General features: G+C 41.1%; 1 protein-coding gene across 1 annotated transcript in view; it reads right to left on the reverse strand.

Annotated features, from left to right (window-relative positions):
- The window catches only part of MAN1C1 (mannosidase alpha class 1C member 1), a 228624-nt gene that overhangs the window by 129819 nt on the left and 74242 nt on the right, over positions 1 to 24563 (reverse strand). Inside the window, exon 2 of the mRNA XM_042439253.1 lies at positions 21201 to 21297. Within this exon, the coding sequence (XP_042295187.1) occupies positions 21201 to 21297 (97 nt within the window). The remainder of the gene's footprint in view (positions 1 to 21200; positions 21298 to 24563) is intronic.

Consider the following 24563-nt stretch of genomic DNA (forward strand, 5'->3'; position numbering starts at 1 on the left):
GAACTCATGGAGGATTCGATTTTCCTGCCAGATTTACTACAACAGTGAAGTGCTGTGGTGACTCACCCTGGGCAATGCAGACAAATTCTGATTCACAGAGTCTTCATCTAAACACAGACAAACATGTCAAGTAATACAGCCTCATTCATCAGCATTTACACCATGCATTTTACTCCAGTTCAACCAGTCATCAGAGACAGAAGAGATAAGGGTGGAATGCATCCTATTTTGATAATATTTAATCTAGTGCAAAAATTATTATAAATCCCTTATTAAAACTTCTAGTGCTGATAATCTCTTAGACAAACCTCAGAGCAGATGAAAAAAAGGGAATCTTGCAGAATCACAAAACACTAAAACTTATCATGTGAGATGCTTTCATAGATTATGTGTCTCTTGATCTTTAAGATGCTACAAGATCCCCCCCCCCCCCCCGGTTTGCTGTGGTTCTCAAATGGTGTGGCGAGGCCCCTGGGTTGTGTGTGAGAGTTGCTCAAAGGCGACAAAGGACTCCTCCTCTTCCCAAACTTTTCTATGTAAAATTTACATATGTGTTGAGTGAAATACTGACTTTATTTAAATAAAACTGCTCTAATTTGAACAATGTTATTTCCTTATAAAATGTTAAAATATGAATATACATGACTGTGTGAATGTAAATATGCACACTAAATAAAGTATTTTTATTCATATACTACATTGGGGAGTGTGTGATGTTCGCATGTAGATGTAAAGCAGGGTCCCAAGGGTAAAAGCTTTGATTACCACTGCTGTGAACACATTTGATTGTTTATTGTAACATGGCATGAAAAAGTGAACAGCAGAAGAATTTAAAGCAAGGTTGTCATTAACACTGGTGAAGATTTTTGCCAGTGACTGTCTGATACTATTTCTGGTTTGTTTAAAAAATACTTCATAGACTTCTGTCCCTACATAATAGTTCCCGCTGCTTGTTTTTGCTTCTACACCCAGATATTCCCTTTAATTTGCTCCATTATTCTTGCATTCAAAGTACTTAAATTCCAATTAATAAGAGCCAGACACAAATCAAGACACAGCAATTAGACAGGATAATCACACTGTGATAACTGAGCTTCTGGATAAAAACTGTGTATTAGCCAGTGCCCCAAATCCTTATCATGAACACTTTGGGACTGTCCACATCTATGGAACATCCCTTCCTCAAGAAAGAAGAAATACTGGTGCATGGGATCTAATTAAGTAATTCTATAGTGGTGATTCTATAGTTACCAATCTTCATGGTAACTGGTGTTTTTCTAAAAAAACTTGAAATGTAAAAGCAAATAGAAAATAAAATTTTGGTGATGATAGACCTCAGGGTTCCATAGAATGGCAAGCTGAAAAACAACAAATAAATATTTAAACCAATCAATCAGTAACTCTCAATGGTCCCTCATACCTAGGTTTGGCCTTCCCTTACCTGAACCCCTGCTAAGTATTGAACTACAACTTCCATCATCCCCAGCCAACACAAATCAAGCTGTCTAGGGAGGTGGAGATTGCAGTCCAACATGGCTCAGAGTTGAGGCAGGTTGCTTTAGCTGCTCCTATCTGTCTCTACTCTGAAAGGTCTCTTGAAGAGAGAACCAATAAAACCTACTCTTAACTTCTACACCAACAGAATGCAATGATTATTCTGTTCAGCCAGACTTTTTTGTATTTTTAGTCTCTTTTCAGCTTTAATCCCATAATACTTACCTGGTAGTAACTCTCGTTGAACTCTCACTGTGGTATTTCTCCAATGAGAGACGTCTGAAGTTATACGGATACCTCCCACACACATAACTTGGTTATTCATCAGTGCATTTCCCCCATTCATCTCAGCTGGGATCTGACCTTAATATCCTTTTGAATTTAATCCTCAGATTTAAAGACTGTGTTCTGTTGTGGCTAGGGGCTTAAGAGCACGGGGCAACTGGCTCTCTTATGGTAGAAAAATCAGCTGGTTAGGGAAGATGCTTTATGTAAAAGAAAGCATGGGGTGTCCCACATTTCCTCTTACATAATATATACTTGTTATATATTATGGCTGCCACCATCTCTAAACTCTTAACTTTAAAACATGGAGAAATTCATTTTTTGCTTTTGGCAACTGCATTTCATATTATCAAGCTACCAAAGGTCATGTTCACTGATGTATTACTAAAAGATCTTTTAGATGGCGACATGTGAATCCTGTGTAATGTAGCCAAGTATTCACAGGATGAAGTTTTGTGTCTCTTTGTAGAAGTGTTTTATATACTTCTGTATCTTTGGAGGCACAGTCATAAGCCTCAATACGTTAGACAGCTAAAATACTAACTGAACAAAGTAAAATTAACATATGTTTACTGTGAATATTTCTTGGTGCAAAGGCTGGCTTGAGATCTTTTCAAAGACAGAAAAATGAGGATGCTCGGTTTTCAAAAAAACATCTTTAAAGGACAGCATCAAGAAGATCTGTCCATGCAGCTGGCTGGAAGACATCCCAATCTGTTTTGCCTTGTCAACAACTCATCCCTCTGAATTCACTGCAGAACTAATTAATCAGAGCCTCACCTGTTTTATACAATGGGAACCAGCCTGAACATTGAACAACTGCTGTCAGGAGTCACTAGTAATTGCGGACGTGTACTCTGATAGATGCTGACTTTTGGATTGCCTGGACACAAACATCACACAAGACCAGAAACTCCATGCCTGGGGACAGACTGACACATCTGTAACTCTGACAGTGAGGCATTTGCTTTGCCAGAAGGCTGAGCTAATTTCAAAGTAATGCAGGAACATGCATCCAGAGTTTCCCCTGTGCAGCCCAACTTTAAAACTTCTCACACTGTATTATCCAGTATCCCAGTCCTCATACTCTTCTAACCAAATATTTTATTTAATACATTGGGTGTGCATGCAAGCAGATAGGTAGAAGAGCCAGTTCCAACATATGTTGGTAGAGTCTGAACGCTATTGACTATGATTGACTAGGAAAACTATCTTGGGGCTGTGGCAAATATGCCTCTGTGTGTGTGTAGGTATGTGTGTATGTGCCTTCAAGTTGTTTGTCAATTTATGGTGACCCCATTCGCTGACAGGGTTTTCTTAAGCAAGGAATACTCAGAGGTAGTTTTGCCATTCCTTCCTCTAAAATATAGCCTGCATCATCTGGTATTCATTGGTGGTAAACAGCTCAATGAAAACATCAACCCAGCTCTGAAAACAACAAATTCCACTAGGAAAGTGGAAGAGATTTTTTTTTGGGGGGGGGATGCAAATCTCATAATGCCTTTCTATAAACCTATAATACTATGCACAGTTCTGATCACTAGAATTCAAGCCACTGTATACATAAAGAAATTCTAGAGGAGGGCAAGTGAAATGATCAAGGCAACGGAGTGACATCCCTATGAGGACAGGTGGGATGCTGGATCTTTCCAGATTATAGAAATGGCATGTCCACATCAGGCATAACTTTATGTTTCTCTGCCATGTTCCTTAACCGTAACATGGCAGAGAAACATAAAGTTATGCCTGATGTGGACAGAGAGGATTTCCCTACCTCTCTCATACGGTTGGCCCTTCTTATACATAGATTTTTTATACACAGATTCAAGCATCCACGGTTTGAAAATGTCCCAAAAAAGTAAAAATTTCAAATATCAAACCTTGATTTTCCATTTTTATAAGGGACACCATTTTGTTTTGTTATTATATTTAATGGGACTTGAGTATACACAGATTTTGTTATACACGGGGATCTTGGAACCAAACCCCAGCATATAACAAGGATCCACTGTAATACTAAAAAAAAAATGTACCAGGAAGCTGAGTGGTAAGGAAAACAGTAGAACCCCCCAAAAATACAGACTGAACAGAATTAAACCATGAAATTGGATACCACAAGAAGTGGCGATGGCCACCAACTTGGACAGCTTTAAGGGGGATTCCTTTTATCTAAGAGATAAAGCTGTCAAAGGCTACTAGTCAAGACTGCACATTATACCATCAACATTAGAGGCAATAAGTTTCAGGATATAAGTTGCTGCAAACACAAGTGGAAAGGAATCTGTTGTTCTGATGTCCTGCTCTGGACTAACAACTGTGGGAACACATCACTAGACTGGAATTGTCTTTGGTCTGCTCCAGCAAAGGTTCTCTTGTGTTCGTATCGTGTGACCAAGAATTACAACCCAGACACAGCTCACTGCCCAAAGTAGTGTGATTTGTTCTTGTGAGCAAACCTTTTGCCTCCCTGCCATTTTAAAGTCCTTCACACTATACACGTCCTCTCCTCACAGCGACACCAAATGGCAAAAAATGGTGGCTATTTCGCAATCATTACATAAACACCTAACAGAGCTGGGAAACTTAGCCAAAAAGAGATTTGCACAATTTTAAATGCAACAGTGGAAAGGGAAGGTTGCAAGAGGCATGTTCTTGCCCATAGCCCTCTTTGGCTGCTTTATTTTAGTGTGTAGAATTAATTGCTGGATATTTAAAGATAACACAATTTGCTTCTTCACTGCCCACCTCCCTAAGGAACTGCATAATTCCACACAAGGCCCATCCAAATCAGCACCCACATCCCATCTAAAACAATTATCCATAGACTTCAAGCATCTTTGCTAGTTGCTAATGAGCAGAAGCTGATAATTCCACTTGGATCAAGAGACGGGCAGAGAAAGAGAGAGTGAAAGAGAGAAACTGAGATTTGCATTAACTGCATCAAAAATAAAGGAGTATATCTCCTCCAACTCTGAATGCTTCTTTCAAAGAACTGCAAAAGATATGTTATGATCAAGAACAGGAAGCAACTTGCAGCTTAAGAATAATGTCCAGAAGGATTTGGCCAATGTGATACTTTGGTAAACAGGATCTGTCTCCCACTACCCTGAGAATATTGGCTTGGCACTCTTCAGAGGACAGGAGACAATGCAGGAGAGGTAGTGAAAGATGAACCTAAATTTGGCATAATTAAAAATGATTGTGTCATACAGAAGAGAGAGGGCCACTTGTTGCTTGAGTCAACATGCTACGATAAACAGTGTTGGGGGGGGGAGCTGTATGGATGGCAGCATGGTTGTCTTGTTTGCCCAGCATCCCCTATGTACCGGGAAGCTGCCATGCCTAAAGGCTTCCCAGTGTAAGGAGGAGAGAAGGAAAGAAACAGATGCTACTCTTCATACACTATAGGACAACACACTTTTTAAAAAATTGGAAATGTCCATTCATGGAGGGAAATATTTGAGGCAACCCTGAAGAATCTTATCTAAAGAACAGGTAGTCAAAAAACTAAAATCTCCAAGCTCTTGAGTGGACATGACCTCTAGCTGGACTAAAATAAGCTCAGATTAATCAATGGGGTAGAACTGTAACCTAACAATGTCATTTGCACTTCCAGCCACTCAATTTTCCAGTCTATTTGCACCTTGGATTAAATTCAACTGCCTACCCAGTAGGATCAGCATAAGTTATGAATCAGACCTATCAAAAATAAATTATCACAGAAGCTCACATTGTTATCTTTTTCTTTTGTTCTCCTGTATTTCATTCTCTCCCCCCCTCCCCTTTGGACTGGCAAGTCAGAATACAGCTGAAACAATTTCTGATAAACCCTTCTGCCTTTGAGGATATATGAAAAAAAAATCCTGACTCAGAAGACAGCACTTTGAAAAAGTTGCAAGGCACTTACTGCAACTCAACAATACGTAAGAAAATGCTTGAAACTGCCAGCCAACCAGATATGAAAGCTAATGCCCTGTGGATATGAAGGACTTATGGAGGGGGGAGCCAGCATTAAAGCTAATGATAGGAACTAAAGAGACTACTTGGAGAAAATACAGGTGAGTTGCATAAGAGAATGTATTTCAAAATGTGACCACAGAGTTGGAAAAATGAGCAAGTTAACACTGATCTTATTGATTGTTTGACCAGTGGGTATTAAGCTTGAGGGCGTATTTAGTTGCCTGGCACCTAACAAACCACAAGGAAAATAAAAGCTATGTTCTCAAACTGAAAGCTAACATAGCATGATTAGGTTTGATGCTGGCTAATCAGGGCTGTATAGCTGAAAGTTAATAGTCAGAAAATGAGTTATTGTGACAGGTAAGTATAAATTATACCAGAGGAAACTCACTGCTACTTAGCTTTAATTCCATTGCTAACCACTGCTTCTTAAAATTGATTTAAATCTACCATCTTACCCTCAGCAGTCCTGGAGGGCAGATTTAAAAAGATCCCTTACGAACACAGATACTGTCCTTGTGGCTCGGAGGAAATCAAAAATATTAATCATGTACTCTTTGGCTGTTCTTTGTACACAGAAATACGTGCTTTATATATAACACCAATTGTGCTGCAGTTTCCAGGCAGACAAGAGAAATTTTATACAAATTTTCTACTTGCAGATCAGAAGGAAGGTATAACACAAGCAGTTGCACAATTCTTTGCAGCTGCCATTGCAAATCGTAAACAGTTTGTTAAACAGATGTAATATGTTATAATATACAGTAATCTCAAAATCTGTACAGAGGGCTTGATTTAACGGTAAAATTTGTAAATTAGTAACCAATTGCATCTGATTAATGGCACTTTGTAGTTTAACTCTTGCTTGGATAGGGGATATGTTTGTGAATTTTGAACCAATATGTCATGAATGTGGTCCTCTTTTACATAATATGATAGAGTTGTTTGCGAGATGATGGCAGCCTTCTCATTGTTGTGTGTTTGCCTGATCATGTTGTCCTATCACTGCTTTTTAACCTTACTTTTTATAGACTGTAATTTGTTTATATTCTCTAATCTGTTGTGTTTTAAACTGGAATTTTGTAATTGTGCTGGCCAAATGGCCGTAATAAAGTTATTATTATTGTATTGTATGATTTAAATCTACCTGTCTTTCCTGAAAAGACAAGGGAACATTATATGTGCAATTTAAAAATCAAAAAGGGCTGGAGGCACAGAGATGTCTTGTGCAGAAAAAATATTAATCAGAAGGGTACACGTTTCACTGTTTTTGCATAGGTGCTCATGTTCATTAATGCGCAGCAAAGTTCTGAAAAGAACACTTACTCATAGGGTTGGCATGTATCTCTTCCTATATGGGATGTCCCTTATCTGAGGGTTAGAAAGTTTTTCCTTTTATGTAGACTGAACAAGATGCTCCCAAATCTTGTATTTTGGGGTGTAGGCCCTTCATAAAAACAAAAATGTGTGCAACATGTAATTCGTTAATGTGGACAACACATTAATTTTACAGAGAAATACATGGCTAATACAATACTGAAATCATGATTTTCATTTAGAATCTGGGTAGAACACAAAACTGTTAATAGCTACGTCCTGACTATAAATGAATAGTCTGTCATGAATTTCTGACTGTCCCTTATTGCTATTTTGAAAACCTGCCAACACTACTCACTCAGTAAATGGCAGCTTTCTGTGATCAACTGATAAGACATATTACAGGTCACTATGAGGACAACAACAAACATTTTGCTTATAAGAGCTGCTCTGGAGAACAACATGAAAAAAGGGGGGAAAGCAAATAATTGTGAAGTTCTCATGATTTCACTAGCAAGCCACTTTAATTTTATTCAGGTAAGCTCTGATTATAAACTGGTCTGCAGATAAAAAGAAAGACAACCAATAAGACCTGGGGTATGTCTTTTATTGTTCAGGTGGCTTAAATTATGTTTTTAACTTCTTCTTAATTCAGTGTTTTAAGATTTCCTTTTTAATTTATATTTCGTTAATGTTACATCCACCTTGACCACCTTTTCTGATGGAAAAGCAGGGTAAACATCAAGGGTGGTGGTGGTTTATAGCTTGAGAGCCAAATTCAGTTTCAGAAATGTTGGAGGGGGACAATCCAATAGAGTGGGACCAAAGAGAAAAGAAGATAATAAAAACTACGAACATGTGTTACTTTCAAGCTTACTGTTAGTAACTAAGCCTTTGAGAAAGGAGAGGGGAGAACCCATAATGCAATTGGGAAACCATCCAATAATGGTGCCAAGGAGAAGATGGTGTGGCATCCTAGGAAGATCAAAAGGACAAATTGGGATGGGAGGAGAGCCAAATTCCTTCCAGGGCCTAGACCTGACCCCATTCATGATATAAATAACTAAGCCACAAGCCACATTGGCTTTCATGAGAGTCTTTCTAAGCATAGAATGCATTTACAAGTCAAATTCAAAGTCCTGACACATTTCTTCTGATGTTGTCTACTTCATGTCACTGCATTCCTTCCTGTTCCTTTTAGGTTTTTCAGGGCTCTGAAGCTTGCTTCTAATCTACTTGGACTGTGGGCTCAAGTTACAATGCTCTCTTCAGACACTAAAGCAAACAGAAGTCTTGCAGATCAGTTCTAGAAAATAGCAGGTGGCAATAAACCTCAGCATCCAATCTGCTCTTTCTCCCTGGTTTACAAAGTTTACATTACTATGGCAACTTCCCCATCTTTTGGTTCTGTGTGATTTTAACACAAATGACAAAGTGAGGTTGATCCATTATTTTTTAAAAAAATGTAAACGTTTTAAATTTATCCACCTGTGCCAATGGCACTCTCTAATGGGAATAGGTGAATTCATGACATGATGACTCTAACTGATGGAATATGTTATACTAAATAATACAAGAAATATTAACCACGGGCAAGTGTTATATCTAGACTGGCTCTCAAGTGCAGCAACAGAAAGTTGGAGGAGACCAGAGAGTGCTGTGGCCACATTCATCATTATAACATGCACAGAAAGAACTAGACTGAGGCATGGTACACAGTCCTTATTTCAGGCTACTGAATTATATAACTAACATGGAAAATCCAAGTTCAGCATTCAGCATGACCTTCCATTCTCTGAACTAGAAGATTATGGTTGTGTTACAAAGGCAGAATCCCTTAGCAGAAGCAGGCAATAGGATTATGGTCTGCTAATGATCAGATTCAAGAAACTAGACAGGAAACTTGCATCTCAGTCTTAGTCTAACACATGAAAGTAATGCCTGTAGATAACCAATGCCCAGTTAATGATGTGCCCAGTTTGTCCTTGGCAGACTGAAAGGGGTGGAAAAAAATGAAAACGATCAAGGATAAATGTCAGCTCAGATAGGAATCAGCTGAGAAATACCCATCTCCTTTCGTGTTTGGATGGATCAAGTAAAACAGGTCTGCTGTGACTGATCTCCGAGCAATAAAAACAAGCCCGATAAAGAAAACTAATATTCAACCAGGCAGTTGCAACTCCTAAGGAAAAAAAGGGGGGACATCAGGTCATTGCATTTGAGGAAACGATAAAAAGAACTCTGTTGGAGCTGCAAAAGGCATGAGGAAAGAGAAGATAAAATACATTTTCTCCCACAAAGTGCGCAAAGCAATTCCTACATAATGTGGCACGTGACTTAGCAAGGATGGATTTGAAATGTAAATGGAAAGCTGTTCTCAAATCAATCACAGAAAAGGATCCTCTGAGCTTTGGAAATGGTAGGAGCCGAAGAAATGAGCCATGGTCTCTGAGAGGCCACCACATCCTCTTTACTCAAACAAGGCCTTCCTGCACCTGCAACAATGCCTGTTAATATTTTCAGCCAATTACTTTTTCCCGCATTAAACACAAGCACATCAGTTCCCACTGCTTCTAATTAGCTTGAGTTTGTTTCCCTATAATCTTGAACCACCAACTTGTACAGACACCCATAACACACACACAGAAAACAAGCAGCATGATGAGACGGATTGGAAAAATCGGTGGTTCAGTGGCAGAGAGCAGTCGGCTCAAGGGACCACTAATGAGACGCGTGGCCTCCTATCTAGGTCACCTTTGCATTTGTCTCTCCAATGACATGACAGAACTATGCTTGGACAAGCACTGCATAAAGGAGCTACAGTGCAAGAGGCTTTCATTTCGATTCATAACCCTGCTGTTTGTCCAGATTCAGAGCGTGTAAACAGAACTTCACTCTCTTAGTAATCTTTGCAACAATCCCATGGAAGAGATGCTGAAAATGAAAGTGAAGAGCAGGAAGACATCAGGTATGAAATGGAATCTATTTAAAAAAATGAAGCCCAATGTATTGTGAATCAGAATAGGCATACTCAACTTGCTATCCAATGAGCTGTATACAACTCAAACAGCCAAGGTTTGAGTCAGTGTTACAACAATTTTCTGTTTTTGTAGCCCTTGGAAAATTGGCAAAACTGCACTCCTGGGTTGGTCATATATTGTAGAAGCTTAAGAGTAGGAAGGTCCTTAATCAGAAAGATAGATTAAAATAAAGCAATGTTTAAAATATGCAGAGTTCACTTTTTGTACATTTAAAATATAGTATTTGCCTTAATAAAAGATTTTGTTCACATTACTTCAAAACAAACTGCAAAATATGATCATAATTTCATAATTCATGATTTCAGATTTCAACAGAAAGGACATTCTATTTGGTAGTTCTTATCAAGTCTATTTACATATATAATATAGAAGTCTGCTACAGATGAGCCAGACCATCAATTTCATCAGGCAAGAGTCATAGGTGGGAAAATGCCAACGTTCAGGAATCCAAGAATCAAGGTAATACCAACAGAAACCTCACTGATCTTTCTCCTGTACCCATCCCATCAAAAGAAGTGTCAGTGATTCAATGGGTCTACTTTAGTTGGGACCAACAATTAGTTTTAGCCTCCAAACTTTAGCCAAAAAGGCCTCCGATTGCTCGGTAAGTTTGTGATACACTAGCCACTTTAATAGAGTAGTACGGAGCTCTTGTTAGAGGCTGATGTCTACATTTTTAAGCAAAACAAGTCCAAAATCTCAGATTTTCTGAGACAAAGCATGGAGACAGGTCATAATAGCTGGTGGATTTGGATTAGCTGGAGTTGGGGTCTCAAAAAAGTAACATCCTTGCACTATCTTCTGGTTATCATACTTAATGGTATCTACTAAGGGTACCCACATAACCAACATGTATTGAAGATTCCCCTGGTTAATCAGACAACAGCTTCTTTTTGAAATGCAAACAATTTCAACTGGAAGTTATTCCAAATGCCATATTGTTAGGTGCCTTCTTAGAGGGCACATTTCCCTTTTGCATGTGGAAAGAGGGAGATGGATGCTACTTCAGAAATGGTGCCAGCAGCTCTCCCAAACAGCTTCAACTAAAAATACAGGAGATCCATTTTACCAAAGCTGCTGTTTTCACTCATATGCAGAAGTATAATAAGACACTGATTAAAACCACACACCATTAACCAGCAAGACTTTCTGATTAACAGCTATAAAGATATTCCATTTTCAATGAAATAACCAGAGAAAAATTGGGGAAGCTTTTTCCCCACCTTCTTGACAAGGACATAAGTTAGTCTTAAAACAGCCTGAATTTCTTATCTTAAAATCTTATTTTGCTATCTTTAGGACTGCCAGACACACACTTCGCTGCACACAGGAAAACATTTGGGGTATAGGAGAGATAGGCAGCAGATCTCCATACACAGAACTAGGGTTGCCATAAGTCAGGACCTCCAAACCAGGACAAATGTAGGTCAAAATATTCAAATGGAGGACACTGTTTTAGTTTAAAAAATGGAGGACACGTGAAAAAATTTGCTGATTTTTAAAAAAAGTTAATATAAATGCATGTTTATGAGGCTTCCATAGACAATTGCCCCCTCTTGCCTGCCTCTTGCCCACCGCTTGCCCCCACTTGCTCCCCCTTGTCCGCCTCCTCCTGACCGCTGCACTGGTGGTGGCAGCGGCGGCGGCTGCATGAGTGGCCCCGTGCAAGCGCGTGAGAGGCCAAAGGCCCCGCGTAAGCGTGCCAGAGGCCAAAGGCCCACGAGACCGCTCGAGAGGCCAGAGGCCCCGCGCGAGGGCCTCAGGAGCGGCCGCAGCCAGCCCATAGCCTCCCTCAGCGGTGCCCGGGGTGGGGGCCAGGACAAAGGCCAAACCGGGGCAGGACCGTGATGACCAGTCCAAACCCGGGAAAGTCCCACCCCCCGGCGGGATATGGCAACCCTACACAGAACTCAAGAGATCTTGCATTATTTGACATTGTGGGTGTTTAAGTGTGTGCCTTGAAATCTCATGGTGAACACTTCAATTTCATATGGTTTTCTTTGTCAAGGAATACTCAGAGGTGGTTTGATAATCTCTTCCTCTGAAATATAGCATACAGCCCCTGGTATTCCTTGGCAGCTTCCTATCCAAGTATTAACCAGGGCTGATCCTTCTTAGCTTACAAGATCAGTCAGAATCTGGTGTCTCTGACATTACAGGTCAGAAATTTTGCCAGTGGAGATCTGCTCAGGTGTTAGTTGTCACAGAATGAACAAAGAAAAATGTATCAAAAACTCAGAAAGATTTACATGTTTGTGGGGCACTGGGCCATCATGGTGACATTTTTGCAGAAAGATAGTACAGTATATATAAAAAATAACAGCAAAAATCAGCCATATGAGGTATAGAACAAACAGCCCTGGGCCTAACCCTGGATTTGGGTTTGCCTGCCATACAAATTCTTGTAATGTGCAGACCAGGCAGACACAAATCACAAAATGGCCACCAACACAGCGCATTCAAAATACTGCCAAGAAAGAAACAGAAAAATCTCTAGCATCTAAAAACTACACTGGAGTACAAGCGGTGACATATCAGGCTTTAACTGATAAATTTTGTTGATGCACCCTTAGAATGGAATTCAGCTCTTTTCCCCATAACTATATAAAATGCTTCCAGGCTAAAGGGATTTAAAACGTTTTGTCAGAATAATAAGCAGATATGACAGACACAGGGAGCAGGCAGAATAAGAAGTCTGTTGTATAATGGCAGTCATTGTGGTGACAGGTGTGCCTGAAATGCCTAGGCAGATAATAAATGTGCTTCTCTCTAGCACCTCTGAGAGAAAAAAAGATCATGGTGCACTTTTCAATGTTAATTTGCTCAACAGTACACCAGTACTAGCAGTGAGATGTGGGAAGGGACATCGAAAAGCATTAAGGTCAGCTTTGCCTTAAGAATGGGAGGCATTCTAGGGTGGCATAGAGGCAGGTAGGAAAAACCTCAATTGGCTGGACTTTCCATGACACCATGTAGGTATAAAAATGGAAGAGATCATTGGGTTTGGGATGTGAATACCCTGCACACAATCCTTGACATAGACTATTCCTCTGTGCCAGACCCAGCTTCTGACAGATCAGAGAGGGAAGGTCCTGGCAACAAAGCAAAGGAGGGCATGAGGAGATCAATTTATGACAAAACAAAGGAACACCAGGAACAGATGAGGTTCTGAGTCAACCATGTGATGTGGCAGCTAAAAAAGCCAATGTGATTCTAGGCTGCATTAACAGGAGTCTAGTGTATAGGCTGAAGGAAGTAAAAGTAGCAATCCATTCTGCTTTGGTCAGACTTCACCTGGAATACTGTTGTCCAGTTCTGGGCACCACAATTCAAGAAGGATATTGGGAAGCTGGAGTTTGTCCAGAGGAGGGCGACCAAAGTGGTAAAAGGTCTGGAAACCATGTAGTATGAGGAGCGGCTTAGGGGGCTAAGTATGTTTAGCCTGAAGAAGAGAAGGTTAAGATATGACAATATAGGTATGTTTAAATATTTGAAGAGATGTGATATTGAAGATGGAGCAAACTTGTTTCTGCTGCTCCAGAGACTAGGAGGAGTGGATGCAAACTACAGGAAAAGAGATTCCACCTCAACATTAGGAAGAATATGCTCATGGTAAGAGCTGTTCAACAGTGGAATAGGCAATGAATGCTTTATGTCAGCTTGACACTATTAAAGAATTACAGGGACAAATAATTTTCTCTGTTTTACTAGTGCTTATGGCTTCTTTTGTCTGCATCTAATAAAGTGGCAATAGATCCAGAATGGGTAGTGGTTTGAGTGTAGGATTAGTCCAGGGTTCAAATTCTTGTTTGGCCATGAAACCCACCAGGTGACTTTGGGCAAGTCACATGTTCTCAGCCTCTAAAGAAAGCAAAGGCAAACCCCCTTTTGAGCAAATCTTGCCAAAAAAACCCATGACAGGCTCACTTGAGGGTTGCCATAAACTGGAAATTATTTGAAGGCACAAACCAACAACAATAAAGTCGCAAAACCAAGGAAGTTCCTTACAGTTCTGGACCATGTAGCTCCATTTGTAACAAAAATAAAAAGGGATTTCAGTTTGTCACTACTGAGTAACTGTACGTTTTACACACCAAACATAATTCCAGGTCAAACAAAATTGTATAATTGTATCACATTATATATGCAACATATATGCAACATGGGTTGGGACCCCTTTTGAGGTTGAATGACCCTTTCACAGGGGTCGCCTAAGACCATCAGAAAACACCTATTTAATTACAGTTATGAAGTAGCAATGGAAATAATTTCATGGTTGGGGGTCACCACAACATGAGGAACTGTATTAAAGGGTCGCAGCATTAGGAAGGTTGGGAACCCCTGCTCTACAGCAACAAAATAATATTCAATCAGTAAGAATTCACGTAGCTGTGTTAGTCTGGAATATCATATCAGTATGCAAATGGATCTTGCAGCACTTTTTGAGAAGGCGTAGAAGAAGTTGTAGCATAAACTTTGGTAGACTTGGTCCACTTTCTCAGATGCAATGTGTAAGTAAGTATAATCCAAAAATGTCATGAAACGGGGGGGGGGGGGGTTCAAAATTTCCAAAAATCTGTAATTACAGTAGTCTTCTCATTGGGCTGAAGACTTGGACACCACAGCATCCATGCTGTCTTTATTCCTCAACCATTCTGAGAAGTGCTCTAGCTGCTCCCATTGCCCTCCTTCTAGAATTTAGCTGATTAAATCCAGTTACAGCTCAAGCATTCAGAAGAGTTGTTCCAAGCACCCTGGAGAGACCAAATTAGGGCATTATCAGGAACAGTAGGCAAGAAGACACAAGTGCAGCCTAACTCTATTATGAGTCAAGACCTCACCAATGCAACCAGTTCATCTGTCATTCTTTTTGGGAATGTTGCAAAAGTAGAAGATATTCAATTTAAAAAGGTGACTTTCTGTCAGCCACCTCTTCCTTCAAAGTGTGACCTCCATGCCTACCAAATAGGAAAGGTTTGATCATAACTGAGCATCACATACACAAATGACAGAAACATATTGCACCCTTACAGAACCTGAAGATTTCACAGTCACACTAACAGGGTTGAAAATAGCCCAGCTGCAAATCAGTATTTTCCTCAATTTTTATACCTCCAAGACATAGGCCCCATTCCCACTGGCTTATAATGCGGATCAGGACATGAATCATGGGTGCATTGTTTCCATTTGAGCGCGAATCCGATCCGCATTGCTCTGATATTGTTTTCATTGAAATTCGAATCTGATTTGATTTATCTTGAAAAATTTGAATTATAGGTCGATAAAGTGGTTTTAAAAAATAGCGGCTTTTTAGCGAGTTTGCCTGCGCCTCCCGAGTCTGATTCGGGGCAAATGAATGGGAACGAAAGGGTGTCTGATTCGAGATCTTGAGGATGGGAGGAACAGTGCTCAAGGGGCTGGCCTGGGGGTGTCACCCTCTTTGTTCTCTTTCTGCATTGCCGGCGCCATTTTCTTCCGTTCGCATAGCATTTCCCCCAGTGGATTGGGAAGCAGGGTAAGGTGACTGCGCTACATTGAACTCCAAATGCAGTAAACACATTACTCCCCCTGCAACCTCCTCCCTGCTCCACATTCATAGACCAACATGTGAGGAGACCCATTGAACACCATTTTAAACTATTCTTTTTTTGCCTCTGCCTGAGTGCCTGAGCAGCGGATGGGCTTTGCAGGACATGCCTGCTTGATCGCCCCCCAGACAGCCCAGGGAGCAATGGGGCAGGCAAAGGGATTTGGGGAATAGAGGCTCCTCTTCTTTCTCTTCCAGAGGAACTATGGGAAGACACAGAACAGCCTTGGATGCAAAGGGGTTTAGGAGGAATAATGGCTCCTTCTCTCTTCCAGAGAATAGATTTGAGGGGAATAGAGGCTCCCTTCTTCCTTTCCCGGAGGGGAAAAGTGCCTAAGCGACTGATTGGCTGTGATGTCAAGCGCTCAGGTGCTTGATTGACAGCTGCTTTTTTAAAAAAGAGGTTCTGGAAAGGCAATGGGAACGGGGAGCAAAATAAACCGCTTCAAATTATCACAGGGAAAATATCAATGGGAATGAAAACAGGGGTATAAAAACCCAGGTCTGTTTGCACCCGTTTTTAATGGGAATTATGGGTCAGATTCGATTACGACACGGAAAAAAAATCAGAGTCAGAACTGCAGCGAAATAAGCCGCTTTTTTTGCCCAGTGGGAATGGGGCCATAAAGTATCAGGGCTGCCTACATACCCAATCTGTGACACCATTAAAAAAAACAACCACTGAATCAAGGGGCAAGGAAGGAATGGGAAGCAATATCTCCCCAGCATTTACTTTAACATTCTGTAACTGTATGGAGAAAAGTAACTCAGTCAAATGCCTTTACTTTAAGAAGGGCATCAGGCAGGAAGATAAGCAGTCAGACAAATCTTTTCATCCCAGATGGTAGCAGGTCCTTCTGCTCCAGGATGTTTTCTTGAGAGCACTTGTAAATGCAGTACAAAACCCTCTTAAGTATGGCCAATTACTTGAGCATGATAAAACACTTTAAAATCCTCACCCACTCTTCTTCTTTTATTTAGGGTCAGATTTCTTGAGACGTCTGGGTGAAGCTCATTTGAGGGTGGAAAAAGAGCAAGATGCAAAGACAAACAGCACAGAGAAAGAAAGCTAGCTGTAAACAGGGGAAACTCCCAGCCTTCAGCCTTCTATAGATACACATGAAGCATCCTGGGAAATAGGCAATACTGCCAGAAACTTGAGGGCTGAACACAGGAAGGCAGTGGTCAGCACTGGTTGCTGAAAAGGGTCTATCTCAGAAAGAAAAGGAATACTTCAGGGCTGAATGCCCCCTAGCTTGGTGTTGTCTTGTACACAGGATGCAGGCCAATAGCCCTGGGCTGAGATCAGCCTGACCAGATGCCAATCCAGTGGTTCCAGCTCAATCCCAATGAAAAAGGCACTTAGCACAATCTAAAAAGACAGGCTGTTTGCAGTGGAGTTTCCTCTGTGCCGTGACAGCCAGCAGACCACGCGGCCATGGAGCCTTACCTGCCGCTGCCAAGGCATTCCCTCTTAAAGACCTAGTTAAGGCCCATAACGGCATAAACAGGGCACCTGGTTTCACCCAGGTGACCAGCTACCCTCTTCCAACTCACAGATCAAGACTGGGACTTTCAGAGGGAACGCAGGATCAAGTAAGGGGTGCATGGCAGCAGTAGATCCATGGCGGGTGGTTGAACACCCACTCAGTGTAGTGCTGGCCCAGGGGCAGGAATGGGATGCCACGGGGTTGGTTCATGGTGTCCTGCCAGTGTGTTTGGGCCCTAATTGGAGCCTTGCATCCAAAGCAAAACAGCTTTGAAGGGTAATGCAGAAACAGTAGCCAGAGGAGAGAGAACAAAAGCCCAGAGGCAATTGAGCCATTTTTAGAAGCAGGAAGAGTAGACAAGATTTTTTCACCTTGCCTTTTGGAGCCCAGAGAAGCAGGGTGTGTTATCAACAGAGAAGGAACATGTACTGTAGTAGGCTCCACTACATGCAGCTTTACTGATAAGGTGGAAGCTCCCAATTTAGGTGGGAAGGGAAAGAGCCTACAGTTGTCAGGGGTTTGGATGAGGGAAGAAGGAAGCAGGGGAAGGTCTCTCTGCTGATCCTCAAAATGAGAGGCATCTGGAATCTGTCCTATGTTTGAAGAGGCTTTGGTTCAGAACTGAAAATTCTATTCACTATGCAATGTCAAGCTGGGTGTAACAAGAATAGTGGCAATAGCTAACACATAAAGCTTTGCATAGTCTGTGCTGGGGGGTTTTTCACATAAAGAAGACCCATCTCACTGTATTTCTCAACGACACAGCCGTGTTAGTCTGGAAAATCAGTATGCACAGGGATCTTGTTGCACCTTTGAGACTAACTGAAAGAATGAAGCTGGTAGCATGAGCTTTCGTAGACTTGAGTCCAGAAAAGCTCATGCTACCAGCTTTTTTTTCTATCAGTTAGTCTCAAGGGCTGCAACATCCCTGTGCATACTGTATATCTCAGGAGGTGGAGGAGGGTTCCCTGTTAACTTTCTGAGATGATTTTAATTAAAAAAAGGAAGAAAGCCAGTTCTGAGCTAGTCCAGTTAACACCCACCAGATGCTTGAAAAAGCAGAGCAATATATGATAGCCCACAGTGTCAAATGCTCCCAAGAAGCATAAGATAATCAGTAGCAGAATATTCCCTTCCCCACCCTCCAGAAGCAGATGATGCATGAGCACAACTGAGATCTGAAAGAGTCAAGGACAGAGGAATAATCCAAGAAATATGCAAGTTATTCTACTGACACCAAATACTTGGTCAGCTTTTTCAGAAAAAGAGAGTTCAAGACAAACCTATAGCTGGCCAGGTATTTTCCAATGGACCAGAATGGGTGTGTGTCTTTGTGTGTGTCAGTTTAAGTAGAACAATCTCACTACACTCAGAGGGCAGTTTATTATCTGTAGCAGCAGACAGATCATAACACTGGCCATCCAGCCTTAACCAGACTTGATGGGAACATGTCCAGGCTACATATGGTAGCCTTCACAATTCCCAGCAATCCTTCTGGCAATCTTAAGGCTCACCAGGCTGAAGCGATCCAAGCAAAGCGAGCAAGCGACAACCTCTAAAACTGCCAGCTGAGACTGCTGTAACAAATGTGCCTGAATTGAAATAACTAGTTTCCCCCCCCCCCCCCCCTAGTAAGACATAGATAAGGCAACCAACAGTTAAATCTGTGCATAGCTAGTCAGGAGAGCATTTCCATCCAGTTTAATCAACTTTCTTTTAAAAAACCAAACTGGTAAGTCAAAAGTTGCTGACACTGAGGAACTAATGTGACAAAGGAGACTGCTTAGCATCAGAAAAACAGAGCAGGTGCAGGGGGATGACAACAAAGAAAATACTGGCTGTCTAAGTGGCACAAGTATTTGAATTACCCAAAACACTATACAGTAATCCGCTAAAGAGAAAATTATACAAACCAGTAAGCACACAAAGCAAAGCCTTTAATATTGATTCACATATTCAATATTTCATGAGAACTACTTTTCCTCTGAACCACAGAACTGTTGCAAATGAAATACTTGGCTGATTCAGAGAGGTATAGGTCTAGACAACAATGCTGTCAGGTTGAAAATTCTGCCACAGTTTAAACAGGAGGAGGATTTTGTGACCTTATCATTTTGAAAAAGGCGTGCTCCTGTTATGTAGGATCTACAGAGGTTCTAGGAACATGTTGACAGAACAAAAAAAGAACAAATCTGGCCAACATGCTCTTGGCCCCACTGCTTGATGGACTTTCTGCCACCAAGAAGTCCCTTTCCTTGGTTCCCACCAGATGTAAGTGAGATGCTGGGGGACCCTGAAGATCTCAAAATCTGGGCAAGATCATATGGGAAGATGAAGTGCTTCAGACAACCTGAACCATATAGACCAAACCAAGCACTTCAAATTGTGCCTGGAAACAGATCAGTACTCAGTCCATCAATGCAAAAATGCATGTCTTACCAGTCTGTTACCCACACTTTGTTACTGACATCTGTCAAAGTAATTATCACTGTCTCTGCCTTTTGCATTTCAGTTTCTTCTGATCTCACTGTTTACAATCTCCACTCAATCAACCATGTTTTTATATAAATATTTGTAAACTTGAGGTAATTCTTTATGCATCTCATGTAGTGAACAAGATCCAGGAAAACTTATGACATAATAAATTTGTTAGTCTAAGTGACACAAGACATTTTGTTGCTTTATCCACAGCATTGCACTTCTGCACCTGCAGTACTTCTATATTATTTGGATTAGTTTTAGCCTAGTTACCCACATCCATCTCATAGCTTCAAACATCAATTCAAGAGTATCATAACCTGCATGAGATTTGGAATCAGAAATGAGGAGTATGCCACTTGTATACTGATCAAACATTAACTCAAATCTCCAGATATCTTCCACCAGTGGCTTCATATAGGTTCTGAAAAATACAGGGATTGTGGCAGCGCCACGCAAGCCAAAGGCTTTGGGGCAAAACAAAAATCCTCCAACATTTTTCCCTGAGTATATGCTGTCAGAAAATATTAAAGTCGGCACGAGACTTTGCCTCCTAAATTTGCACCTGTTAGATGAGCCAGAAGAAAACCATGATTGGAGATATCAAAGGCTGTTAAGAAATCAAAAAGAACCAAAAGAATCTGCAACACCACCCATTCCTGTGCTTAAGCCATCCACCAAAGTGACCAAGGCTGGTTTCATTCTGTAACCAGTCTGGATGCCAGACTACAATGCATCTAAGACTAGTGATCTATTTTATCTGAAACTGCTTGTGGCTGAGACAGTTCTGCTGCTTCTTACATCATGATGATTGTTCAACTTATTCTACTGTTGCCTGCTCTGAGAGCTTTGCTAATGAGCGGGCTTTAAATATATCAATAACATACTAGAACTCATCCCATTTTCTGTCGATACTAGTTTTCTCCTACTAATCTCAAAGGAAAATACAAAATAACTTTCAGCTCTGCCTGGTCTCTTCCTCTTTTGACTGCTAAAAAAAGGTGTAAACTGAACATTTCATGACTATGTGTTGTGGCCATCAAGTAAACACGTCCCAGTCGCTTTACATGATGTTCCTCTCCAGAAGTGGTTTTGTTTTTCTGCCTTTGTTCCTCTGCTGAGGCACATACTTGCTCAGACACTGGCATAGATTTATGTCCCCTTTGTATAGGCTTTAGAGTTTTTATAAACTTCCACACATGTCCCCAAGAACAAGGAAGAGTGGCTCCATTGCTGTCATAAACACCAGTTTATCAGCAATACAGTATGCATAACCATGTAAGGAAACTGAGGAAAAGGCAATTTCATGGCTATCATAAGCTGATCAGTACACTGCATAACTAGCATCTGGATACAGGAGGAACTGTTTGCTCCTGAATTTGCTTAATATAATATCACTCTCCTAAGTGGGGGTTACTGTTGATTCACTGCTAAGTCAGCCACTCCTCAAAGTATGTGTGTCTGTCTTCAGCTTTCTCTAAAACCTCCTAAACACCGAGGAAGAACACGGCAGTTAAGAAGTTTTCAGTAAATTTCAGTTCATCTCACCAAACATGTTCCCGATATGTCCATTCTTAGTGAGTGGTCTGAGTTCGTTTTTCCCCAAGGCATACTGCTTGTAGTTATCCCAAGCAAACTTCATCATCTGTAAGAAAGAGAGGCAACTAGTGGTTAGTCAACTTTCAGACTGCTTCATTTTCAGCCTTTGAAAACCATTATACTGAAAGGCAGATCATAAAACAGATAGAATAGATGTGCTATGATACGGAAGACTCCTTAAATCAAATGTGCATGTGCACGTGCACACACAGGGCAAAAACAAAAGCCGAAAACAGAACAACAGTATTTTGTTTCTCAGCTTTTGACAGAAGCCATTGTCTCAAAACCTATTAAAAAACCACAGTCAAACTGTGCCGATAGGATGTCTTCTAAGTATATGAAACCATCCCCCAGAACAATAGAAATGATTCAAGAAACGTATTGTTTTACAGCACTGAAAAAAACAACACCGTCCAATAGTTTTCAAAGTGACACAAGGCCTATCTTTATTCACCTTACATGAACTAGCTATATAAAATACATTGGAAGAAATAGATACACATCAAGTTATATGGCAAACTGATATTGAATCCCATGTTTTGTTAAATGTAATGACATTTTTTGTCTAAAACCCGAGGAAAGAAGGAAACCTCTGAATGCTTGCTTATTTACCTTCCCATCCCCTTCCACTCCCCAGTATTAGCCTTTTTGTTCTAGTTTACTTTGCCTTGCTACTGTTAAGTCTGTTCCATTGCTATAAATTAAAAACAAAATTCAGTGAAAATACTAGTCATTTTTTATAAAGATAGTCACTAGATACGACACTGAGGCACACCTAAAAGAGACCTTTGCTGGAGCTGACCCAAATTTTTATCTCATTAAGCATGCTACTTTCTGCCCTGCTAACCAGATGTCGCAAAAACAGGGCATGAAGGCTGTAGCCATTACCACAACATGTTTTCAGAGACCTTGGAGATTCTATTTAGATGAAATGGGGAGACACAAGTGGCCCTCCAGATGCTGTAACTGCTATCCTTCCTTACCACTGGCTATGCTAACTTATTGGAATGGCAGCAGCCTGTCACCTTGAAAGTTCTGATCTCTTCATTTAGCCACAGACAAGCCTATCCTCCATGAATGAGATGTGAACCTAGTCTGAACTTAGCTGTGCAGCCTGTTTCTGTAGCAAAACTTTGGTTTCTTGCACCTGTAGGCAACCTCGGCTCCAGAGGCCACCAACAAAAGTATGTTGCTGGATGTCCAGTTCCCACTGAAGGGGTGAACCTGGATCTGGTCTCCCCTTCCAATCCAAGCAGCAAACATTGCTTATTAAGATAAATTCCAAGGTTGGGAAAGTTAGTATTTTGGATTACAGCTGGCATGGTCCCTGGCCATGCTGTGGGAGAATTCTGAGAATTATAGTTAATTGAAGTAACTTTTGGAAGCTCTGGTACACTAGCAATTTATTATGCATCAGCTTTGAAGATTTTTCTACATGCACAGTCGCCCCTTCAAGTCCGCAGACCTGAAATCCGTAGACTTAAAAATCTGCGGAGGGGCGGCCACCATTAACCCCAATGGGGTGCACACCCCGCATGCATGTGCCCCATTTAAGCCTATGGGACTTGAATACACATGAGTTTTGGAACTTGCAGGAGTGGGGTCTGGAATGGATCTCCCATGAGTTCCATGGAGTGACTGTACTGTGCTGAGACAGTGAATTCTAAGCCAAGATGGATGATACACAGTGAGGTGTGGCTCAAACATATGTACATTTGGAATGCCCTGTTTCTGTAGGCAGATCTGAGGCTGGAGGAAAGTATGAGAGCACCAGATGGTGTCACATTTTTTGGTGCAGGGGATGAAGACAAGGGATGGTTGAAAGCAGTCTGAAACAGATACTGTTGTCCATGGTTTTTGTTCTTCAGAAAAGAGGATTTTGTATTGTTTTTAAAAGCTATGCCACCTGAGGAAATAAAAAAAAAAATAACAAGCCAATGCTTTCTCAAAACATTTTCTTTGTTTTAAAAATTGTTTCCTGCACACACATAAACTGGCCTAGGAAAACCCTGGAAGCCTTTTGCAAGAGCCAGGGTGCACTTTCTCAAGGATGAAGAATGGAAAGGAAATGGAATTTTGAAAAGGTTCTCCCAGCCTTAGAAAGATAAGACTTCATGACTTCTCAAAAGATTCCTTCTGGCACAAGCAGTTCTTTGACTCTGAGGAGTGAGGGTGGAGAGAGATTTCCAAGTAATCGTCAAACTGGTCTTCCTGGAAGAACTCACAGGCAGGGCCGTCATTGCCACATCCAAACAAACAGACTCCCCCCTGCTTTTCCCCTGACATGCTTGGACTCCAGCTGGCAGGGGAAGTGAAAATGACACACATTTATCCTTGAGAGACTCAAACACTGGTTAAATGCCCAGCTTTCCTCTGAATGAGGCCTCCCTTCCTCTCTTTAAAGGAAAAACACCAAAAGCCAAAATCAAAATAAAACACCGCACAGCTGAAAGGCTACCTCGTTTTCAGAACTTTCTGAGGGCACAATCCTCAAGCCACCCTCTCCAGAGCAAGTGAAGGGGGTGAGAGGTATCCCAAATCAATCAATCAATCAATCAATCATGCATCCACTGGCATGATTAAAATGTTCTATTTTTGGCACTGTTAATACCACAAAATTCCCAGCTGTGTGATCATGTCTTGACACACCTGCAAAGATGGTTGAACGTCCTGCCAATCTGGGTCTGCCAAGGATGTGTCAAGCATGCTTACTACAGTCGGCCCTCCTTATCCACAGATTTTTTCATCCACGGATTCAAGCATCCATAGCTTGAAAGTATTTTTAAAAAGTATAATTCCCAATAGCAAACCTTGATTTTCTATTTTTCCCTTACTTATTGTGTGTGGACAAGGACAGGTTGCTTACTTGTAATAGTATTTCTTCGAGTAGTCATCTGTGAATATATACAAATGGGTTGTACTGCGCCTGCGCAGTGCTGTTCGGAAAATGCAACCTGTCCTAACTCACTCTCATCACCCCAAGCCAGTACCAGGGATCCAGCCAAACAAGCCCCTTTCTCCTTGCCAATGTCCTTTAGCATAGTCATCTCATTTTTTTTTTCTTTCTTGGTTATGCCTCTGTGCCCCGAAACTCCAGCCATGTACTCTGGAGATTCATCCCCAGCTCTTTATTTGGGGCCAATGGAGAAAACTGTAGAATTTGCTTTCCAACTCTCTCCAGGATGATTTGAATGGAGATAGCTGAATGCATCGTGTCACGTATTTGCAACAACCATCTCATTGGCTGTAAAGTAAGGTATTATCAAGTGCCATTTGAGTTTACCTTTAAATAACATCTGCACCTATTCAAAA

The sequence above is a fragment of the Sceloporus undulatus genome, chromosome 9 (assembly GCF_019175285.1).
Source record: "Sceloporus undulatus isolate JIND9_A2432 ecotype Alabama chromosome 9, SceUnd_v1.1, whole genome shotgun sequence".
Taxonomy (NCBI): domain Eukaryota; kingdom Metazoa; phylum Chordata; class Lepidosauria; order Squamata; family Phrynosomatidae; genus Sceloporus; species Sceloporus undulatus.